Source organism: Protomyctophum parallelum (genome assembly GCF_964188405.1).
Source record: "Protomyctophum parallelum genome assembly, chromosome: 14".
NCBI classification, from domain to species: domain Eukaryota; kingdom Metazoa; phylum Chordata; class Actinopteri; order Myctophiformes; family Myctophidae; genus Protomyctophum; species Protomyctophum parallelum.
The window spans coordinates 550,001-573,754 of record NC_139709.1 but is presented as its reverse complement, the minus strand read 5'-3'; the positions used below and the strand labels follow the sequence as shown (position 1 = coordinate 573,754).

The 23,754-nt window shown below is 37.7% G+C and overlaps 1 protein-coding gene across 1 annotated transcript in view; it reads left to right on the top strand.

Moving 5' to 3' along the window:
* Positions 1 to 23,754, top strand: part of LOC310870630 (segment polarity protein dishevelled homolog DVL-3-like) — a 62,599-nt gene that overhangs the window by 27,030 nt on the left and 11,815 nt on the right. The window contains exons 7-9 of the mRNA XM_083781889.1: positions 14,376 to 14,445; positions 16,170 to 16,309; positions 19,717 to 19,793. Of these exons, the coding sequence (XP_083638015.1) occupies positions 14,376 to 14,445; positions 16,170 to 16,309; positions 19,717 to 19,793 (287 nt within the window). The remainder of the gene's footprint in view (positions 1 to 14,375; positions 14,446 to 16,169; positions 16,310 to 19,716; positions 19,794 to 23,754) is intronic.

Here is a 23,754-nt window from a genome sequence, read left to right as displayed (position 1 = left end):
TATATATTTTAGAAGATACAGTCAACATGGACCATGAACTGCAAAGTCTACATCGAGAAGAAGCGAAAACCCCTCGTCATCAAAGACCTGTCGGACTTGGATCAGTACCGGTGACAATGAACGACACAACAACAAATCTCAACCCTATCTCACCATGAAGAAACACAAGACTCTATTATTATTATTATTATTATTATGCACAATCTATGTCAAAAATGTCAAAGTATGGCATCAGAGGCGTTGTGTCAAAATGGCTTGAAAGCTATAAAAGATAGAGAACAAATTGTTGTGCCGTCTGCCTGATGGCAACAGTTCAAACAGTGAGTGAGCGGGGTGGGAAGTGTTTCTTTCATAACCCATTCTGACCCATTTTGGTGTTGGCATCATGTTGTGCTTTAGCTATTGAAAAATAGCAGATCTACAAGCTCATATCGCGCCACCGAGTGGCGCGATACGAGCTTGTAGGTCTGCTATTTTTGAAAAATCGAAGAGCTTCTGACATTTCTAGAATCTGATCTCAGGTCAGAATGGGTTAATCAGAACCAGTGTGTGTCCAGTGGAAACCGCGTATGAATCTGATCTCAGGTCAGAATGGGATAATGTCTCTGTGTAGTCCTTCCAGTGTGGGGAGAGAGGGCAGCCAACGATCTACAGCACAGAAGATCTTTGGCTGCCCTCTTCCCACACTGGAAGGACTACAGTCACTACACAGAGACCGCTGTCATAAAAAAAACTCAAACATAAAAATAACTGAACATTATGAAAGACACTTCCCACCCCGCTCACTCACTGTTTGAACTGTTGCCATCAGGCTAGCCCAGACGTCTGGGTCTGAGTCCACTTCAATTCGGCATAGAGTAGCACAAACATTGCTCACTCTCTGCTGATTTCTGATCGTCTGCACCTTTGTACAATTTACATACACACGCACACATGTACACACACACACGCTCCTCTCTCTCTCTCTGTCGCTCTAAGTCATTAGTCTCATGTCGCGCAGCTGCGCATAGTTTCTCCCGGCGGATCCTGCCGGGAGCTGCCTATGCCTTAGAAAGCATAGGTGAGTTCCAGGCTAGCATCAGGCAGACGGTACAGAGTGATCAAGTCAGGGACCAGCAGATTCAGTAACAGCTTTTATCCCACAGCGGTAGTTAATTGCACTCAATGCTGCTAAAAGAATGATCTGTTGCTGCGACACTTTTTAGTTTTCTCTGCTATCTCAAGTGCAATAAGGGTTTGTTGTGCGATAACAGCTAAAAGTACGTTTGTGCATTAGTGCTGCTGGGGTTGTGCAATAACAAGAAGTCATGTGTGTTTTGTTTTAGCTTGTAGAGTATGTTGTTTTGTGATATGATGCACTGATTGGTTGGCACTTTTAATTTTGTTGTACACGTTGCAATGACAAAATATAGCTGCAAGCAGCGATAAGGCGGGACCAAGAAGATAGAGAGAGAGAGAGACACAGAGAGAGAGGACAGAGAGTGTGGAGAGAGAGAGAGAGAGAGAGAGAGAGAGAGAGATCAATATGCACAAATAAGAATCACAGGCTGAGTTGTCACCACCCGGATTTGAACCAGTGACCCTGTGGTCCAAAGGTGAGAGCTCTACCGACTGAGCTAAGCAGACTCTGTCAGTTGACTCATTCTATACAGTAACATGCAGTATAGGTATTAGCTCTGCCAACCTTATTTGGAAGACGTATTGGTTGCATGAGAGGTTTCACAAAACAGAATTTTTTTATTGGCTCATAAAAACTTCATTTTTTGACTTAAAAGAAATCTGTTACGATTTTTTGTTCGTATAAGTCCAAAGTTCAAGTGTAAAAGTTTTTGTGCATTTTGATCAAAGTTCCTGGGAGAAGATAGATTTTTAATGGTTTTCATATAATTCAAAATGGTTTTCATATAATTCAAAATGGCGGGTAATCTAAAGGTCAGAGGTCAAAAGTCAGAATATGGAAGTTGTTCGGCATGAGGAGACAGACATGTGTATCAAAGTGTCATTGTCAACGGTCAAACGGTTCATGAGATATGCACGTTCAAAGTTTGCATTTTCAATTGAGCGCTATAGCGCCACCCTTTGGCCAATGGTAATGGGCTTCACATAGTCACCGTTTGGCATGGCCCTCTACCAGATTACCGAGTTTCATAAAAAGCGACTGCACGGTTCAGTCAGAACAGCTATTTTTGGCGGAAGAAGAAGAAGGAGAAGAAAAAAAACTACAAAAACAAGAAGTGACCAAAGTCACTGCGTGTCTTCTTGGTCCCTTAATAAAGATCTATCTATCTATCTATCTGTTCAACTAGGAGACCGTAAATCCAGAAGTATGAAAATAATGGGGTCCATACTGGGTCCCAAACTGTTCAATTTGTATATCAATGATCTTTGCTCTGTGTCCAGTGTACTGAAGTGTGTACTATTTGCCGATGATACGAACATGTTCTGCGCAGGGGAGGACATCCAGCAGCTCATGATGGTCTGAACAGCAGAAATGAATAAATACAAACTCTGGTTCGATAGAAATAAATTATCCTTAAATCTAAGTAAAACAAAATGTATGGTATTCGGAAACCGCCAGATACAAACGGATATTCAGTTGATAATAGATAATAATAAAATAGAAAGAGTATATGAAAACAAATTATTGGGAGTGATCCTAGAGACCATAGGCTCTGCTGGAGACCCCGTACAAAATATGTGGGGAACAAGATGGCAAAGAGCATCTCGGTCATAAATAGGGCAAAGCACCTACTCAACGCCAGCTCATTGCACACGTTGTACCTGAACTACTGCTCTGAGGTTTGGGGAAACGCCTACCAATCAACCATAAATCCACTGATTATACTACAAAAGAGAGCACTAAGAGTATTAACCCATTCTGAACGGGCACCCATTTTGGTGTTGGCATAGCTATTGAAAAATAGCAGATCTACAAGCTCATATCGCGCCACCGAGTGGCGCGATACGAGCTTGTAGGTCTGCTATTTTTGAAAAATCGAAGAACAACTGAATTTTTTTTAGAATCTGCTCTCAGGTCAGAATGGGTTCATCAGACCAGTGTGTGTCCAGTGGAAACCTCGTATGAATCTGATCTCAGGTCAGAATGGGTTCATCAGACAAGTGTGTGTCCAGTGGAAACCTCGGTAGCACTTTACAATAATGACCCGTTATAAAGCATTTATAAACGTTTATAAGCAGTTTGTAGACTATTAACAAATCATTATTAACCTGTTTGTTGACATTCGTAAATGATTATTAAAACCGTTATAACTATGTTTACAAATCATTTATAAGGTATTAGTAAGTAGTAAACTATTCATTAATAAGCCATTTATATACATCTGTAAATGATTATTAAATCATTTGTAATGACCCCATGATAAAGCATTTATAAACGTTTATAAGCAGTTTGTAGACTATTAACAAATCATTAACAACCTGCTTGTTTACATTTGTAAATGATTACTAAAACCTTTATAACAAATTTACAAATAATTTATAAAGTATTAGTAAGTAGTAAAACTATTCATGAATAAGCCATGTATAATACATCTGTAAATGATTATTAAATCATTTGTAACTGATGTTATATAATATATACAAGCTATTTGTATATTTGGGAAATGTGTTTGTTCATGTTTAACATATACTTTGTAAAACATTCCTAAAATATCTATAAATCCTTAGTACATGTTATTAAGTGTAGGAGGACAGTCATACTCGGATACGAGTGACCGCCGATGATGATGAAAGTGACGACAGTTCATCATTTACAACTGTCTGTTAATGTTTGTTCATGTTTAACATATGCTTTGTAAAACATTCCTAAAACATATATAAATCCTTAGTACATGTTATTAAGGTCCCTATAGTAAAGTGACGACAGTTCATAATTTACAACTGTCTGTTAATGTTTGTTCATGTTTAACATATGCTTTGTAAAACATTCCTAAAACATATATAAATCCTTAGTACATGTTATTAAGGTCCCTATAGTAAAGTGACGACAGTTCATAATTTACAACTGTCTGTTAATGTTTGTTCATGTTTAATATATGCTTTGTAAAACATTCCTAAAATATCTATAAATCCTTAGTACATGTTATTAAGGTGCCTATAGTAAAGTGACGACAGTTCATAATTTACAACTGTCTGTTAATGTGTTTGTTCATGTTTAACCCTACATCATTTTATGTTGAAGATGTTGTGTTGCATTGTGGGTAATCCTCAGTACAGAGGAACTCCATACTGAGGGTAAGATGGTCTCCTGTTTGCTCAGGCACAAACAAATTAATTACAAACATCTAAGCTTCATATAAGTGGCCAGATATGCACTCATGTTTACATAGTGTTATTCAGTAACATTCGTTTTTGTATGACATGGTATCATATGACATTGTTTATTTAATTGTTTGGAAAACAGTTAGCATGTTAGCTAGCTGTTAGCTGTGCTGTGTAGCCTGTGTTACATGAGAATTCACTGACACTCCATGTAAGTGAATTCTCAAAAACGAATGTTACTGAATAACACTATGTAAACATGAGTGCATATCTGGCCACTTATATGAAGCATAGATGTTTGTAATTCATTTGTTTGTGCCTGAGCAAACAGGAGACCATCTTACCCTCAGTATGGAGTTCCTCTGTACTGAGGATTACCCACAATGCAACACAACATCTTCAACATAAAATTATGTAGGGTTAAACATGAACAAACATTAACAGACAGTTGTAAATTATGAACCCTACATAATTTTATGTTGAAGATGTTGTGTTGCATTGTGGGTAATCCTCAGTACAGAGGAACTCCATACTGAGGGTAAGATGGTCTCCTGTTTGCTCAGGCACAAACTAATTAATTACAAACATCTATGCTTCATATAAGTGGCCAGATATGCACTCATGTTTACATAGTGTTATTCAGTAACATTCGTTTTTGAAAATTCACTTACATGGAGTGTCAGTGAATTATCATGTAACACAGGCTACACAGCACAGCTAACAGCTGTGCTGGAGACCCCGTACAAAATATGTGGGGAACAAGATGGCAAAGAGCATCTCGGTCATAAATAGGGCAAAGCACCTACTCAACGCCAGCTCATTGCACACGTTGTACCTGAACTACTGCTCTGAGGTTTGGGGAAACGCCTACCAATCAACCATAAATCCACTGATTATACTACAAAAGAGAGCACTAAGAGTATTAACCCATTCTGAACGGGCACCCATTTTGGTGTTGGCATAGCTATTGAAAAATAGCAGATCTACAAGCTCATATCGCGCCACCGAGTGGCGCGATACGAGCTTGTAGGTCTGCTATTTTTGAAAAATCGAAGAACAACTGACATTTTTTTAGAATCTGCTCTCAGGTCAGAATGGGTTCATCAGACCAGTGTGTGTCCAGTGGAAACCTCGTATGAATCTGATCTCAGGTCAGAATGGGTTCATCAGACAAGTGTGTGTCCAGTGGAAACCTCGGTAGCACTTTACAATAATGACCCGTTATAAAGCATTTATAAACGTTTATAAGCAGTTTGTAGACTATTAACAAATCATTATTAACCTGTTTGTTGACATTCGTAAATGATTATTAAAACCGTTATAACTATGTTTACAAATCATTTATAAGGTATTAGTAAGTAGTAAACTATTCATTAATAAGCCATTTATATACATCTGTAAATGATTATTAAATCATTTGTAATGACCCCATGATAAAGCATTTATAAACGTTTATAAGCAGTTTGTAGACTATTAACAAATCATTAACAACCTGCTTGTTTACATTTGTAAATGATTACTAAAACCTTTATAACAAATTTACAAATAATTTATAAAGTATTAGTAAGTAGTAAAACTATTCATGAATAAGCCATGTATAATACATCTGTAAATGATTATTAAATCATTTGTAACTGATGTTATATAATATATACAAGCTATTTGTATATTTGGGAAATGTGTTTGTTCATGTTTAACATATACTTTGTAAAACATTCCTAAAATATCTATAAATCCTTAGTACATGTTATTAAGTGTAGGAGGACAGTCATACTCGGATACGAGTGACCGCCGATGATGATGAAAGTGACGACAGTTCATCATTTACAACTGTCTGTTAATGTTTGTTCATGTTTAACATATGCTTTGTAAAACATTCCTAAAACATATATAAATCCTTAGTACATGTTATTAAGGTCCCTATAGTAAAGTGACGACAGTTCATAATTTACAACTGTCTGTTAATGTTTGTTCATGTTTAACATATGCTTTGTAAAACATTCCTAAAACATATATAAATCCTTAGTACATGTTATTAAGGTCCCTATAGTAAAGTGACGACAGTTCATAATTTACAACTGTCTGTTAATGTTTGTTCATGTTTAATATATGCTTTGTAAAACATTCCTAAAATATCTATAAATCCTTAGTACATGTTATTAAGGTGCCTATAGTAAAGTGACGACAGTTCATAATTTACAACTGTCTGTTAATGTGTTTGTTCATGTTTAACCCTACATCATTTTATGTTGAAGATGTTGTGTTGCATTGTGGGTAATCCTCAGTACAGAGGAACTCCATACTGAGGGTAAGATGGTCTCCTGTTTGCTCAGGCACAAACAAATTAATTACAAACATCTAAGCTTCATATAAGTGGCCAGATATGCACTCATGTTTACATAGTGTTATTCAGTAACATTCGTTTTTGTATGACATGGTATCATATGACATTGTTTATTTAATTGTTTGGAAAACAGTTAGCATGTTAGCTAGCTGTTAGCTGTGCTGTGTAGCCTGTGTTACATGAGAATTCACTGACACTCCATGTAAGTGAATTCTCAAAAACGAATGTTACTGAATAACACTATGTAAACATGAGTGCATATCTGGCCACTTATATGAAGCATAGATGTTTGTAATTCATTTGTTTGTGCCTGAGCAAACAGGAGACCATCTTACCCTCAGTATGGAGTTCCTCTGTACTGAGGATTACCCACAATGCAACACAACATCTTCAACATAAAATTATGTAGGGTTAAACATGAACAAACATTAACAGACAGTTGTAAATTATGAACCCTACATAATTTTATGTTGAAGATGTTGTGTTGCATTGTGGGTAATCCTCAGTACAGAGGAACTCCATACTGAGGGTAAGATGGTCTCCTGTTTGCTCAGGCACAAACTAATTAATTACAAACATCTATGCTTCATATAAGTGGCCAGATATGCACTCATGTTTACATAGTGTTATTCAGTAACATTCGTTTTTGAAAATTCACTTACATGGAGTGTCAGTGAATTATCATGTAACACAGGCTACACAGCACAGCTAACAGCTGTGCTAACAGCTAGCTAACATGCTAACCGTTTTTCAAACAATTGAATAAACAATGTCATATGATACCATGTCATACAAAAACAAATGTTACTGAATAACACTATGTAAACATGAGTGCATATCTGGCCACTTATATGAAGCTTAGATGTTTGTAATTAATTTGTTTGTGCCTGAGCAAACAGGAGACCATCTTACCCTCAGTATGGAGTTCCTCTGTACTGAGGATTACCCACAAAGCAACACAACATCTTCAACATAAAATGATGTAGGGTTAAACATGAACAAACATTAACAGACAGTTGTAAATGATGAACTGTCATCACTTTACTATAGGGACCTTAATAACATGTACTAAGGATTTATATACGTTTTAGGAATGTTTTACAAAGCATATGTTAAACATGAACAAACATTAACAGACAGTTGTAAATTATGAACTGTCGTCACTTTACTATAGGGACCTTAATAACATGTACTAAGGATTTATATATGTTTTAGGAATGTTTTACAAAGCATATGTTAAACATGAACAAACATTAACAGACAGTTGTAAATTATGAACTGTCGTCACTTTACTATAGGGACCTTAATAACATGTACTAAGGATTTATATATGTTTTAGGAATGTTTTACAAAGCATATGTTAAACATGAACAAACATTAACAGACAGTTGTAAATTATGAACTGTCGTCACTTTACTATAGGGACCTTAATAACATGTACTAAGGATTTATATATGTTTTAGGAATGTTTTACAAAGCATATGTTAAACATGAACAAACATTAACAGACAGTTGTAAATTATGAACTGTCGTCACTTTACTATAGGGACCTTAATAACATGTACTAAGGATTTATATACGTTTTAGGAATGTTTTACAAAGCATATGTTAAACATGAACAAACATTAACAGACAGTTGTAAATTATGAACTGTCGTCACTTTACTATAGGGACCTTAATAACATGTACTAAGGATTTATATATGTTTTAGGAATGTTTTACAAAGCATATGTTAAACATGAACAAACATTAACAGACAGTTGTAAATTATGAACTGTCGTCACTTTACTATAGGGACCTTAATAACATGTACTAAGGATTTATATATGTTTTAGGAATGTTTTACAAAGCATATGTTAAACATGAACAAACATTAACAGACAGTTGTAAATTATGAACTGTCGTCACTTTACTATAGGGACCTTAATAACATGTACTAAGGATTTATATATGTTTTAGGAATGTTTTACAAAGCATATGTTAAACATGAACAAACATTAACAGACAGTTGTAAATTATGAACTGTCGTCACTTTACTATAGGGACCTTAATAACATGTACTAAGGATTTATATATGTTTTAGGAATGTTTTACAAAGCATATGTTAAACATGAACAAACATTAACAGACAGTTGTAAATGATGAACTGTCGTCACTTTCATCATCATCGGCGGTCACTCGTATCCGAGTATGACTGTCCTCCTCCACTTAATAACATGTACTAAGGATTTATAGATATTTTAGGAATGTTTTACAAAGTATATGTTAAACATGAACAAACACATTTCCCAAATATACAAATAGCTTGTATATATTATATAACATCAGTTACAAATGATTTAATAATCATTTACAGATGTATTATACATGGCTTATTCATGAATAGTTTTACTATACTTACTAATACTTTATAAATTATTTGTAAATTTGTTATAAAGGTTTTAGTAATCATTTACAAATGTAAACAAGCAGGTTGTTAATGATTTGTTAATAGTCTACAAACTGCTTATAAACGTTTATAAATGCTTTATCATGGGGTCATTACAAATGATTTAATAATCATTTACAGATGTATATAAATGGCTTATTAATGAATAGTTTACTACTTACTAATACCTTATAAATGATTTGTAACCATAGTTATAACGGTTTTAATAATCATTTACGAATGTCAACAAACAGGTTAATAATGATTTGTTAATAGTCTACAAACTGCTTATAAACGTTTATAAATGCTTTATAACGGGTCATTATTGTAAAGTGCTACCGAAACCTCGTATGAATCTGATCTCAGGTCAGAATGGGTTAAACAATGCAGGATACCGGGACCACACACACCCACTGTTTTTACAATCACATCTTCTGAAGTTCAAATCTCCAATGTGCATGTGGAATGTGCCACTGCCTGTGACTTGAATCGCACAGTAATAATAATAAACTTTATTTATATAGCACCTTTCATACATAAATGTAGCTCAAAGTGCTTCACAGAGCAGAAAAGATAATAAAAACAAAAGCAAAACAAAACGGCATTAAAACAGGCATGCAGTTAAAACAATAGGACAACAACGCAGTGTCAAAAAAAAGTGCCCTTCCGGGCACAGGTCTCCACCAGGTTATCCACAGATCCGTGCAGTTGGAGGTAAAAACACTTTTCGGCCAGTTATAGCGCCACCTTGAGGCTGAGTTGAAATTGTTCATGTGGCATTTCGTCCTCGGCCTAGTGGGAATGTGGGTGCACAATTTCACGGAAATCACGCGATGTGTTCATGATTTGCAGCATTTTGTTTGAAACTGAGCACTCCTGTGAACTTTGGAAGCCAATCTTAACCAATCAGGATGGAGTCTGATAAATCTGAAAGACCCTTTTCGTTGAATGGCTCTAGAGAGACTGTGTACCAATTTGCGTGATGTTTGGACTAAATCTGTAGGTGTACTGTGCAAAAACTTGTTTTGCACAAAGCGGCCTCCTGGTGGCGCTATAACAGGCTGTTCTGGAAAGTTTGGGGCAGAGGTTCATCGTTGGCATCCAGGGAGTGTGTGTGCAAAATATGGCATCGACCGGGTTAACGGTGGCCGAGATTAGCTGTTCACGGACACACGGACACACGGACACACACACGGACACACGGACACACGGACGGACACGCGGACGGACGGAGTGCAAAACATACTCTCCCCACATGCCTTCGGCCTGGTGGAGACAATCAGGAGAAGGCAGTGGTACAAAGATAAGAACAGATAAACTAAGGCAACGACATAAAAAAAACAAAAAACAAGCAGTAATGCAATACAGTGAGGACGTGAATAACAAAAAATAAAAGATCATTTAAAAGCAATGTTGTAGAGGTGGGTCTTGAGCTGAGCTTTAAAAATGTCTACAGAGGCTGCCTGACGAAGGCACAGTGGGAGCTTGTTCCATGCCGATGGCCCGTAGAAGCAAAAAGCTGCTTCCCCGTATTTTTTAGTTGCCATTTTTTTAGGCAAAGCGAGCAGGCCAGCAGTGGAAGACCTTAGGGGCCGGTTTGGGACATATTTAGGGAGGCAGTCATGTAGGTAGGAAGGTGCGAGACCATTGAGAGCTTTATAGACAAGTACAATAATTTTAAAATCAATCCTAAAAACAACAGGAAGCCAGTGCAGTGATGCCAAAACTGGAGTAATATGTTCTCTCATCTTAGTTCTAGTTAAAACTCTAGCTGCTGCATTTTGGACAAGTTGTAGTCTGTCAGTTGTTTTCTTAGGCAGTCCTGAAAAGAGCGCATTGCAGTAGTCAAGCCGAGAAAAAACAAAGGCGTGGATTAGCGTTTTTGCATCGTCCAAAGACAAATAGGCTCTGATTCGTGCAATATTTCTAAGGTGAAAAAAGGCAATCTTGGTAACATGATTAATGTGTGAATTAAAATTCAATTCAGAATCAATAATAACCCACAGTGCGCTGGAATCTCACCTAATGTGCTCAATCTGGCTAATGACAAGCCTCTCAGTCGATGGGGTCGATGGGGTGCTCAGTCGACTATTAGTCGACTAACAGCAAATGTATTCATCTATCAGTCGACTATACAAATCCTTAGTCGGGGACAGCCCTAATAAATACAGAAGTGAAGAGCACTAATGGCGTTACAAAAGTACTATATAATTAAATATTCCTATTACTATAGTATACTATACATTATGAAATATACAAGTGCAGTCAAACCATGTCATATAGTATTAGTAAACCACACCACATATTATGTATATATAATATATTATTATATGTTGTAGCCGGTGTGTTATATATATATATATATATATATTATACCGTTATTATTGTCATTATTATTGTTGCTATTGTCATTATTATTGTTTACAGTTGTTATTTGTATATATATATATATATATATATATATATATATATATATATATATATATATATGTATGTATACATATATATATATATATATATATATATATGTATATATATATATATATATATATATATATATATATACATAAGGACAATATGAATGTATGCACTGTGTAGGCAGGCACAGTCTGCTACACGTGCACAGATGGACTCCAGGGGTACGGCCCGACAAGCCAATGGCGTCTCCCTAACCCATTCTGACCTGAGATCAGATTCATACGAGGTTTCCACTGGACACACACTGGTCTGATTATTCCTATTCTGACCTGAGATCAGATTCTAAAAATGTCAGTCGTTCTTCGATTTTTCAAAAATAGCAGACCTACAAGCTCGTGGGTTAGGTGAGCTTGTAGATCTGTTATTTTTCAATAGCTAAAGCATGACATGATGCTAACACCAAAAAGGGGTTCCCGTACAGAATGGACTAACGGAAAGAAAGAAAAAAAGTTGGAAACTGTGTGCATTGTATGAATGTATGACCTCCTTTTCCGAAAATAAACTGAACTGAACTGAACTGCCAGGGTGCCAAGTCTCAACAATATCATCACTGATTGGCTTGTTGTTGTTATTGTGTTTTCCAGAACGTTGTTTTAATGGTTGTGAGTGACTCAACGGTGCTCATCTCACGCTGGTAGTAAGCAGTGCGCCATGTGGGTTGTGGGAATCTTTTTGTTTTTATAGTTAACTTAACTATAAAAACAAAAGGATTCCCAGAGAGCTGGAAAACGGCAATAATTGCCCCGATCCACAAGTCAGGGGACAAGGACTTGGCTAGCAATTATTGACCCATTGCTCTTCTTCCTGTTGTCTCAAAAATATTAGAAAAGATCGTTGCCATGCAACTAACTGAATATTTGGAGTCTAAGCAACTACTGCACCCACAGCAGTTTGGATTTATTTTAGACCCAAACATTCTACCGAGCTAACTGTTACTTACTTGACAGGTTCAAAGGTCCACTGGTGAGGGGACAAGTTGTGGGGACAGTGTTCTTGGACCTAAAAAAGGCCTTTGACACTGTCCATCATGGAGTCTTGTTGTCTAAGTTAAAACATTTCAAAGTGTCAGCAGAAGCTTCACAGTGGTTTAAGTCATATCTGGGAGGGAGACAGCAGTGTGTCAGGGTCAATGGGGAGAAATCATTGCTGCTCCCCAATAACATGGGAGTGCCCCAAGGGTCGGTACTTGGACCACTGCTATTTACTATGTACATTAACGATCTTCCTAATACCTGCCCAGGCGTTAGCTGCCAAATGTATGCTGATGACACTGTCATCTACACATCTGCTAAAACAGCCAGCATGGCAGCTGCGCAGCTGACACAGGAATTAGAGAACATCTCCAACTGGCTAGAGTCATCACAATTAACTTTAAATGTTCAATGTATGTTCAAATGTATCTCCATCCGCAGCAGGCCTGCTGCTGATACCTTTGAGGTACCCTAACCCTAACCAATAACATCAATATACAAACAGGCTATAAAAATCATGGATCAAAAACCAATGAGATGGCACATTTGTGGTGTCCTAAAAAACACAACCTTTTTACATTTGAAAATTTTGTATTATTTTTCTACTATCAAATTGCTTTTTAAGTGTTTACAGGGTCATGTCTCACCTTTGTTCTCTAGACTTCCGAGCTCTGGTAGAGCAACCACTCGCGCCTCAACAAGTGGTAACTGTGTTGTTCCCAGGTGTAACAACCCATTCGGACAGTCTGCCTTTTCAGTAAAGGGAGCTAACTCATGGAACTCCTTGCCTACGGTCTTAAAACTAGAGACGGATGGTAATGTGTTCTATAGAGGTCTTAACCCATTCTGAACGGGCACCCATTTTGGTGTTAGCATCATGTTATGCTTTAGCTATTGAAAAATAGCAGATCTACAAGCTCATATCGCGCCACCGAGTGGCGCGATACGAGCTTGTAGGTCTGCTATTTTTGAATGACTGACATTTTTTAAAATCTGATCTCAGGTCAGAATGGGTTCATCAGACCCAGTGTGTGTCCAGTGGAAACCTCGTATGAATCTGATCTCAGGTCAGAATGGGTTAAAACTAGAAACGGATGGTAATGTGTTCTATAGAGGTCTAGAACTACGGTTGAAATCAGATCAACTGTGCTCACACGTACAGCTCCTGACTGGTCACAAGAATGATTATGTTTTACTTTTACTTTTGTACTGGAAGTTATGTAATGTGTACTGTAACTTTTTCACTTGAATGTGCTTCTTATTGAATGTACTTCTTATTTTTAGATCGGGTGTTCTTTTAACTTTGTATTTTCAGAAAAGTCTCCTATGGACAAGTGGTGAAAACTAGCACTCGTGCTAACACACTGTAAATGATACATCTACAAGTTGTACAATTGTGCAATGAGCAATGTGATTGTTATGTCCATATCAAATAAATAAACCGCCAGGGTCCTCCATGGAAGAACAACTAATAAAACAGCTACCTCTAATGTTCTCATTGATAAAATAAAATGCTAGTATTTTAACTGGGAAAGGAAACGTCCCGAGCCTGCAAATACAAAGTAAAAAAAAATCACACCCATGTGAAATGAGGGGCGCTCTTATTGTACATCATCATAAATGGCCATTTACTGCTTTGTATATAGAAATAAAATTGACATTATGCATAATTAAGTTCAGCCTTTTGGCTGAACTTCAAACCTCCAACATATTTGGAGGGCTAATGCGGCCCCTTGTTGAAAAATAATTGCCTACCCCTGCCTTGTGCCTGTGTGTGTGTGTGTGTGTGTGTGTGTGTGTGTGTGTGTGTGTGTGTGTGTGTGTGTGTGTGTGTGTGTGTGTGTGTGTGTGTGTGTGTGTGTGTGGACTTCAGTCGTCCTCGTTCAGCAGCATCACAGACTCCACCATGTCTCTGAACATCATCACTGTTACTCTGAACATGGGTATGTAATCTACTCTATACTATCTATATCTATCTATGGATCTATATTCTATGCTGTTACTCTGAACATGGGTATGTAATCTACTCTATACTATCTATATCTATCTATGGATCTATATTCTATACTGTTACTCTGAACATGGGTATGTAATCTACTCTATACTATCTATATCTATCTATGGATCTATATCTACACTGTTACTCTAGTCTGGAATGTGATATTAACTCATTTTGGATAAAATACTGTTTCTGTTTTCTCTCCTATATTCATGATGTAATATAATGTATTTATACTGTATGAATATATTCTGTATAATATATTATAATAATACTGTATAATATAATCTGGCCTGCACACAACGTTTTTGGTCTAGTACTCAGAGGAGGAGTTTCTTGGTTCTCCTAAAATGGATAAAAGAGGGATGAATAACTTATAGCAAAACGATATTTATTGGATGAGTGGGGAGTCAATGGAGGGTATTGCAACTCTAGATTTAGCCCTAGAATGGCTCTTGTTCTATCTAATCTAAATTTGCTAAAATCTAGGTCCATGTGTGGTCCAGCCCTATGGAATGCATATTCTAATAAAAACAACTTCATACTTCCTATAAGGATAATATAAGCAATATTTAGATTTTTTATTATTTTGTATTTAAATAACTGATCTACTGATAACTGATCTACTGATAACTGATCTGCAAGCTCACAACGTGTCGCAACACGTTGTGAGCTTGCAGATCAGATATTGTTTTTTAACATGCGACACATCGTACGGCGAAGCATACATCAGGCTTTGTTTTTAGCTGAGGCGACGTAGTCAGACAGTCAGACACACATGGATCCTCGGTGCAATAATAAACAGTGTACACTACCCGACTTTACCATAATAAGGAACATGCTCTCGCCACATAATCGACTAGTTTTCTGGCCATAATAATCATTCTGGGCGGCCCCGGCTGTTGGTACGCAGAAGCGCTTCCCGGCGCTTGATCGACAGCGCATTTTTAATTTTGACGACGCATGCGCACTGGCGCAGCGCTTATGTGCAGCCCTGCATATAATACTGTATACATCCACATGGTTACAGAGAAGTACAACTTCCTGAATATAATACTGTATACATCCACATGGTTACAGAGAAGTACAACTTCCTGGGGATCAGCATCGTAGGACAGAGCAACGAGAGAGGATATATATATATATATATATATATATATATATATATATATATATATATATATATATATATATATATACTAGGGCTGTCAATCGATTAAAATATTTAACTCGATTAATCGCATGATTGTCCATAGTTAACTGTGATTAATCGCAAACTAATCGCATATTTTGTATACGTTCTAAATATACCTTAAATCAGTGGTTTTGATGAGACTTAGCCTTTCAGACCCAAACTAAAGAACTGTATTGATGTTGGCCAATGGTACCATTACGAGAGATAACAGGCCATGTTCATCAAAATAACATTTTTTCTAAGTTTTCTAATTGTGTAGACTCACCGGGAGAGAGAGAGAGAGAGGGGGAGAGAGGCGGGGCTCACTGACTGCCTGCATTCACATGCATGCATCTCTCAACCATTCTGTTAAACTTCACAGTGCGTTAATCGCGCATTAAAATAATTAGTGCCATTAAAAGGATTGTGAGTTAACTAGTTAATAGTGCTAATATATATATAATATAATACTGTATACATCCACATGGTTACAGAGAAGTACAACTTCCTGGGGATCAGCATCGTAGGACAGAGCAACGAGAGAGGAGACGGAGGAATCTACATCGGCTCCATCATGAAGGGTGGAGCGGTGGCAGCAGACGGACGCATCGAGCCTGGAGACATGCTGTTACAGGTAGGGCTTTGATTTGAACCTGGAGACATGCTGTTACAGGTAGGGCTTTGATTTGACCAGGAGACATGCTGTTACAGGTAGGGCTTTGATTTGAACCTGGAGACATGCTGTTACAGGTAGGGCTTTGGTTTGAACCTGGAGACATGCTGTTACAGGTAGGGCTTTGATTTGAACCTGGAGACATGCTGTTACAGGTAGGGCTTTGATTTGAACCTGGAGACATGCTGTTACAGGTAGGGCTTTGATTTGAACCTGGAGACATGCTGTTGCTGCTCTTTGATTTGAAACCTCAAATAAGATAATAATTAACCCATTCTGACCTGAGATCAGATTCTATAAACGTCTTCTACATCCTGACAGTTTTCTGATAAAGCCATGTTTCTGTGTCAGTCGTTCTTCGATCTTTCAAAAATAGCAGACCTACAAGCTCGTATCGCGCCACTCGGTGGCGCGATAGAGCTTGTAGATCTGCTATTTTTAAATAGCTAAAGCATAACATGATGCCGACACCAAAATGGGTGCCCGATCAGAATGGGTTAAAAAAACAATATATATATATATATATAACCACAATGCATGTATATTTATTTTTTGAGTGAAATAAGAAAGTTATAATGACAACAATGTGATCATTGGTCTTGCACCTGAAGTTCAAAAAGGAGTAGGAAGAAGTAAAAACTGATTTACTCCTACCCCCATCTTAAATATTCATCAATAAGTAATTGCAATATACATATAATCCAAGTGTTACTGCAAGTCATTTTTATACATCCTCTTAAACTGTACAATGTTGGTGCTTTGTTTGAGTTCTACAGCCAGACCATTCCACAAATTGACCCCACAGATTGTTATACATTGACTTTTCATGGTAGTGTGGACAAGAAGGTACATAGATAGATAGATAGATAGATAGATAGATAGATAGATAGATAGATAGGTAGGTAGCCTCGGTCCCAGGCTTACTTATCTGCGAAAAGAAAAGCCTGGTCACAACGTAAGGCAGAGAAGCATAAAGTAAAGCCTGGTCACAACGTAAGACAGAGAAGCATAAAGAAAAGCCTGGTCACAACGTAAGGCAGAGAAGCATAAAGTAAAGCCTGGTCACAACGTAAGACAGAGAAGCATAAAGTAAAGCCTGGTCACAACGTAAGACAGAGAAGCATAAAGTAAAGCCTGGTCACAACGTAAGGCAGAGAAGCATAAAGTAAAGCCTGGTCACAACGTAAGGCAGAGAAGCATAAAGTAAAGCCTGGTCACAACGTAAGGCAGAGAAGCATAAAGAAAAGCCTGGTCACAACGTAAGACAGAGAAGCATAAAGTAAAGCCTGGTCACAACGTAAGACAGAGAAGCATAAAGTAAAGCCTGGTCACAATGTAAGGCAGAGAAGCATAAAGAAAAGCCTGGTCACAACATAAGGCAGAGAAGCATAAAGAAAAGCCTGGTCACAACGTAAGGCAGAGAAGCATAAAGTAAAGCCTGGTCACAACGTAAGGCAGAGAAGCATAAAGAAAAGCCTGGTCACAACGTAAGGCAGAGAAGCATAAAGTAAAGCCTGGTCACAACGTAAGGCAGAGAAGCATAAAGTAAAGCCTGGTCACAACATAAGACAGAGAAGCATAAAGTAAAGCCTGGTCACAACATAAGACAGAGAAGCATAAAGTAAAGCCTGGTCACAACATAAGACAGAGAAGCATAAAGTAAAGCCTGGTCACAACATAAGGCAGAGAAGCTATCGGCGGACGTATCCTCCGGAACATCCGTCAGATGTATTTCCCCCGGATACGATATTTTCCCGACCAATCACAACACTTGTTTCATTCGCGGAGAATGTAAACTGATTTGTAAAGCATCAACTTCATTTCATTCGGCGATACTTCCGCTAAAATCCCGCACTTCGGCTGATAGTCTTTTAAGCGTAGGTCTTGCCCAGGATGATAGGTAGGTAGGTAGGTAGGTAGGTAGGTAGGTAGGTAGGTAGGTAACATGGTATTAATAGGTATTAACCCTGTATTGACCTGTATGTGTAATACCCTGTATTGACCTGTATGTGTAATACCCTGTATTGACCTGTAGGTGTAATACCCTGTATTGACCTGTATGTGTAATACCCTGTATTGACCTGTAGGTGTAATACCCTGTATTGACCTGTAGGTGTAATACCCTGTATTGACCTGTAGGTGTAATACCCTGTATTGACCTGTAGGTGTAATACCCTGTATTGACCTGTAGGTGTAATACCCTGTATTGACCTGTAGGTGTAATACCCTGTATTGACCTGTAGGTGTAATACCCTGTATTGACCTGTAGGTGTAATACCCTGTATTGACCTGTAGGTGTAATACCCTGTATTGACCTGTAGGTGTAATGCCCTGTATTGACCTGTAGGTGTAATGCCCTGTATTGACCTGTAGGTGTAATACCCTGTATTGACCTGTAGGTGTAATACCCTGTATTGACCTGTAGGTGTAATGCCCTGTATTGACCTGTAGGTGTAATACCCTGTATTGACCTGTAGGTGTAATACCCTGTATTGACCTGTAGGTGTAATACCCTGTATTGACCTGTAGGTGTAATACCCTGTATTGACCTGTAGGTGTAATACCCTGTATTGACCTGTAGGTGTAATACCCTGTATTGACCTGTAGGTGTAATACCCTGTATTGACCTGTAGGTGTAATACCCTGTATTGACCTGTAGGTGTAATACCCTGTATTGACCTGTAGGTGTAATACCCTGTATTGACCTGTAGGTGTAATACCCTGTATTGACCTGTAGGTGTAATACCCTGTATTGACCTGTAGGTGTAATACCCTGTATTGACCTGTAGGTGTAATACCCTGTATTGACCTGTAGGTGTAATACCCTGTATTGACCTGTAGGTGTAATACCCTGTATTGACCTGTAGGTGTAATACCCTGTATTGACCTGTAGGTGTAATACCCTGTATTGACCTGTAGGTGTAATACCCTGTATTGACCTGTAGGTGTAATACCCTGTATTGACCTGTAGGTGTAATGCCCTGTATTGACCTGTAGGTGTAATACCCTGTATTGACCTGTAGGTGTAATACCCTGTATTGACCTGTAGGTGTAATACCCTGTATTGACCTGTAGGTGTAATACCCTGTATTGACCTGTAGGTGTAATACCCTGTATTGACCTGTAGGTGTAATACCCTGTATTGACCTGTAGGTGTAATACCCTGTATTGACCTGTAGGTGTAATACCCTGTATTGACCTGTAGGTGTAATACCCTGTATTGACCTGTAGGTGTAATACCCTGTATTGACCTGTAGGTGTAATACCCTGTATTGACCTGTAGGTGTAATACCCTGTATTGACCTGTAGGTGTAATACCCTGTATTGACCTGTAGGTGTAATGCCCTGTATTGACCTTTGACCTGTAGGTGAACGACATCAACTTTGAGAACATGAGTAACGATGACGCTGTCCGAGTTCTACGAGACATCGTGCACAAGCCAGGGTGAGACGCACGCACACACACACACACACACACACACACACACACACACACACACACACACTGACACGCACGCACACACACACACACACACACACACACACACACACACACACTGACACGCACGCTCACACACACACACACGCGCAGTACACATACTATTTACCCAGGATGTGCGTGTGTCCATGATGTGTATCCATCCGTTACTACATGTGACCACAACACTGGGTTTAAAAACAACACACACACACACACACACACACACACACACACACACACACACACACACACACACACACACACACACACACACTAAGGCTGTCCCCAAACATTCAAGGTTCGAATGTTCGCTCGTTAGGGTTGGCACTCAAATCTTAATTAAAGGTATATTCAGTGATTTCACTCAAAAAACCTTAGGTTTCGTTTTTGGCTGTGGGACCCAGCCTTTCGTCCAATCAGGATAGAGAGTCAAAAACGAAACCTAAGGTTTTTTGACCCCCAGGGGTTAACTGGGGACAGGGAGGAGCTCCTTATATGGCCAGCACACTCTATAGTAGGGAGGATTATCACAACAAAACAAAAAAATAAGTGATATTTGAATTAAGTGAAATCACTGAATATACCTTTAATGGGTTTGAACCATTCGTTTATTTTATTTTTATTTTTTTATAAAAAAAAAATATATATATTTTCTTTCCCTTTTTTATTAACTCGAAAATATATCTCGGCGAGAATGTGATATGAGCATGTAAAACAAAGTAAGTTTCTAGTGCATTCCTTCCTGTCAGAAGTTATGTCTATCTCCTTGTGCTGTCCCTCTCCAAAATCCCCTTCATTCGGTGTTGGGCCTGCAGCCAATCAGCCAATCATGCGTTTAGCGCATATCCACTACTGCCTGCGCGGCTCGCTGACACAGACGACACAGCCCGGGCTCTGCCGTACTGGGCACAGCCTTTCCAACTTCAGTCTCTGCTAAACTATTATGTAAGGACTAGGAGATTACTTTATGGTTATTAACCCATTCTGACCTGAGATCAGATTCATACGAGGTTTCCACTGGACACACACTGGTCTGATTAATACAGTCATTAACAAGAAACATGCATGATGAGATGGGGAAAAAAAACGATGCTGTTTCATGTATTTTCTTATAGCCTACTGTATTCAACAGCCAAACAGCTGACTGATGGACCACGCATGTCATACCTTCCTGAAAAAAGCTATTCAGGTCCTGTGGGTGCAACGTCACTGAAAACTTTCATAATAGCAATTCAAAATTAATTTACTCACGAGTGCTGAAATCGTGAAATGGAGGATGTAAGAAGAACACACATTTGTTGCATTAGAGCAGGGTAAATATGAAGTTTTGCGCCACGGTCTTGTGTTTATATTCCTCTTACATACCGGTAGGCTGTATGTTATTGTCGCAACAACACACGTTGTGTGTCTGAGTGAGAGGGGGCCTTCCTGAGCAAGGGGGCTTCTGACGGCGTCGCTTACTCGCTTCCCCTCTGTCAGAGGAGGAAGCGACGCGCAGCCGTCGGGAACCCCCCCCCCCCCCCCCCCCCAAACCGACTGCTCCCCCGCCCTCCAGAAAACTGCTACAGAAACTCAGACGCTCTGATCGAGACGGTTATTTTTTAAATTAATTAGAAACAAATGGTCCGAATGTTCACTCGAAAATTCCTGCCGAAGTTCGAGTCCTAAAATAAGGGCTAGGGTACAGCCTTAACACACACACACACACACACACACACACACACACCCAATCGGATCCGCGCATTATTTATTTCCCAGTCCCACCACGGATTCAAAGTAACCTGTGTGTGCGTATGCGTGTGCGTGTGTGTGTGCGCGTGTGTGTGTGCGTGTGCGCGCGCAACAACACATAATAATAATTAATAACCCATCCGTTACATGTGCAGGGCACAATACTGGAATTAGAAACACAGCTGAAACATGAAGTGGGGTCTGTCAACTCCCGTAATTTCCTTCTCCCCATATTGCGCTGCAACGTAACTCTAGGATGAGTTCTAGTTATTATAATAATAATTATTATTATTGTTGTTATAACATGTGTTCTGTTATTGTTGTTATAACATGTGTTCTGTTATTGTTGTTATAACATGTGTTCTGTTATTGTTGTTATAACATGTGTTCTGTTATCGTTGTTATAACATGTGTTCTGTTATTGTTGTTATAACATGTGTTCTGTTATCGTTGTTATAACATGTGTTCTGTTATTGTTGTTATAACATGTGTTCTGTTATCGTTGTTATAACATGTGTTCTGTTATTGTTGTTATAACATGTGTTCTGTTATTGTTGTTATAACATGTGTTCTGTTATTGTTGTTATAACATGTGTTCTGTTATTGTTGTTATAACATGTGTTCTGTTATCGTTGTTATAACATGTGTTCTGTTATTGTTGTTATAACATGTGTTCTGTTATTGTTGTTATAACATGTGTTCTGTTATTGTTGTTATAACATGTGTTCTGTTATTGTTGTTATAACATGTGTTCTGTTATTGTTGTTATAACATGTGTTCTGTTATCGTTGTTATAACATGTGTTCTGTTATTGTTGTTATAACATGTGTTCTGTTATTGTTGTTATAACATGTGTTCTGTTATCGTTGTTATAACATGTGTTCTGTTATCGTTGTTATAACATGTGTTCTGTTATTGTTGTTATAACATGTGTTCTGTTATCGTTGTTATAACATGTGTTCTGTTATTGTTGTTATAACATGTGTTCTGTTATTGTTGTTATAACATGTGTTCTGTTATTGTTGTTATAACATGTGTTCTGTTATCGTTGTTATAACATGTGTTCTGTTATTGTTGTTATAACATGTGTTCTGTTATTGTTGTTATAACATGTGTTCTGTTATCGTTGTTATAACATGTGTTCTGTTATTGTTGTTATAACATGTGTTCTGTTATCGTTGTTATAACATGTGTTCTGTTATTGTTGTTATAACATGTGTTCTGTTATCGTTGTTATAACATGTGTTCTGTTATCGTTGTTATAACATGTGTTCTGTTATTGTTGTTATAACATGTGTTCTGTTATCGTTGTTATAACATGTGTTCTGTTATTGTTGTTATAACATGTGTTCTGTTATCGTTGTTATAACATGTGTTCTGTTATCGTTGTTATAACATGTGTTCTGTTATTGTTGTTATAACATGTGTTCTGTTATCGTTGTTATAACATGTGTTCTGTTATTGTTGTTATAACATGTGTTCTGTTATTGTTGTTATAACATGTGTTCTGTTATCGTTGTTATAACATGTGTTCTGTTATCGTTGTTATAACATGTGTTCTGTTATTGTTGTTATAACATGTGTTCTGTTATTGTTGTTATAACATGTGTTCTGTTATTGTTGTTATAACATGTGTTTTGTTATCGTTGTTATAACATGTGTTCTGTTATCGTTGTTATAACATGTGTTCTGTTATCGTTGTTATAACATGTGTTCTGTTATCGTTGTTATAACATGTGTTCTGTTATCGTTGTTATAACATGTGTTCTGTTATTGTTGTTGTAACATGTGTTCTGTTATCGTTGTTATAACATGTGTTCTGTTATTGTTGTTATAACATGTGTTCTGTTATCGTTGTTATAACATGTGTTCTGTTATTGTTGTTATAACATGTGTTCTGTTATCGTTGTTATAACATGTGTTCTGTTATTGTTGTTATAACATGTTTTCTGTTATTGTTGTTATAACATGTGTTCTGTTATCGTTGTTATAACATGTGTTCTGTTATTGTTGTTATAACATGTGTTCTGTTATCGTTGTTATAACATGTGTTCTGTTATTGTTGTTATAACATGTGTTCTGTTATTGTTGTTATAACATGTGTTCTGTTATCGTTGTTATAACATGTGTTCTGTTATCGTTGTTATAACATGTGTTCTGTTATTGTTGTTATAACATGTGTTCTGTTATCGTT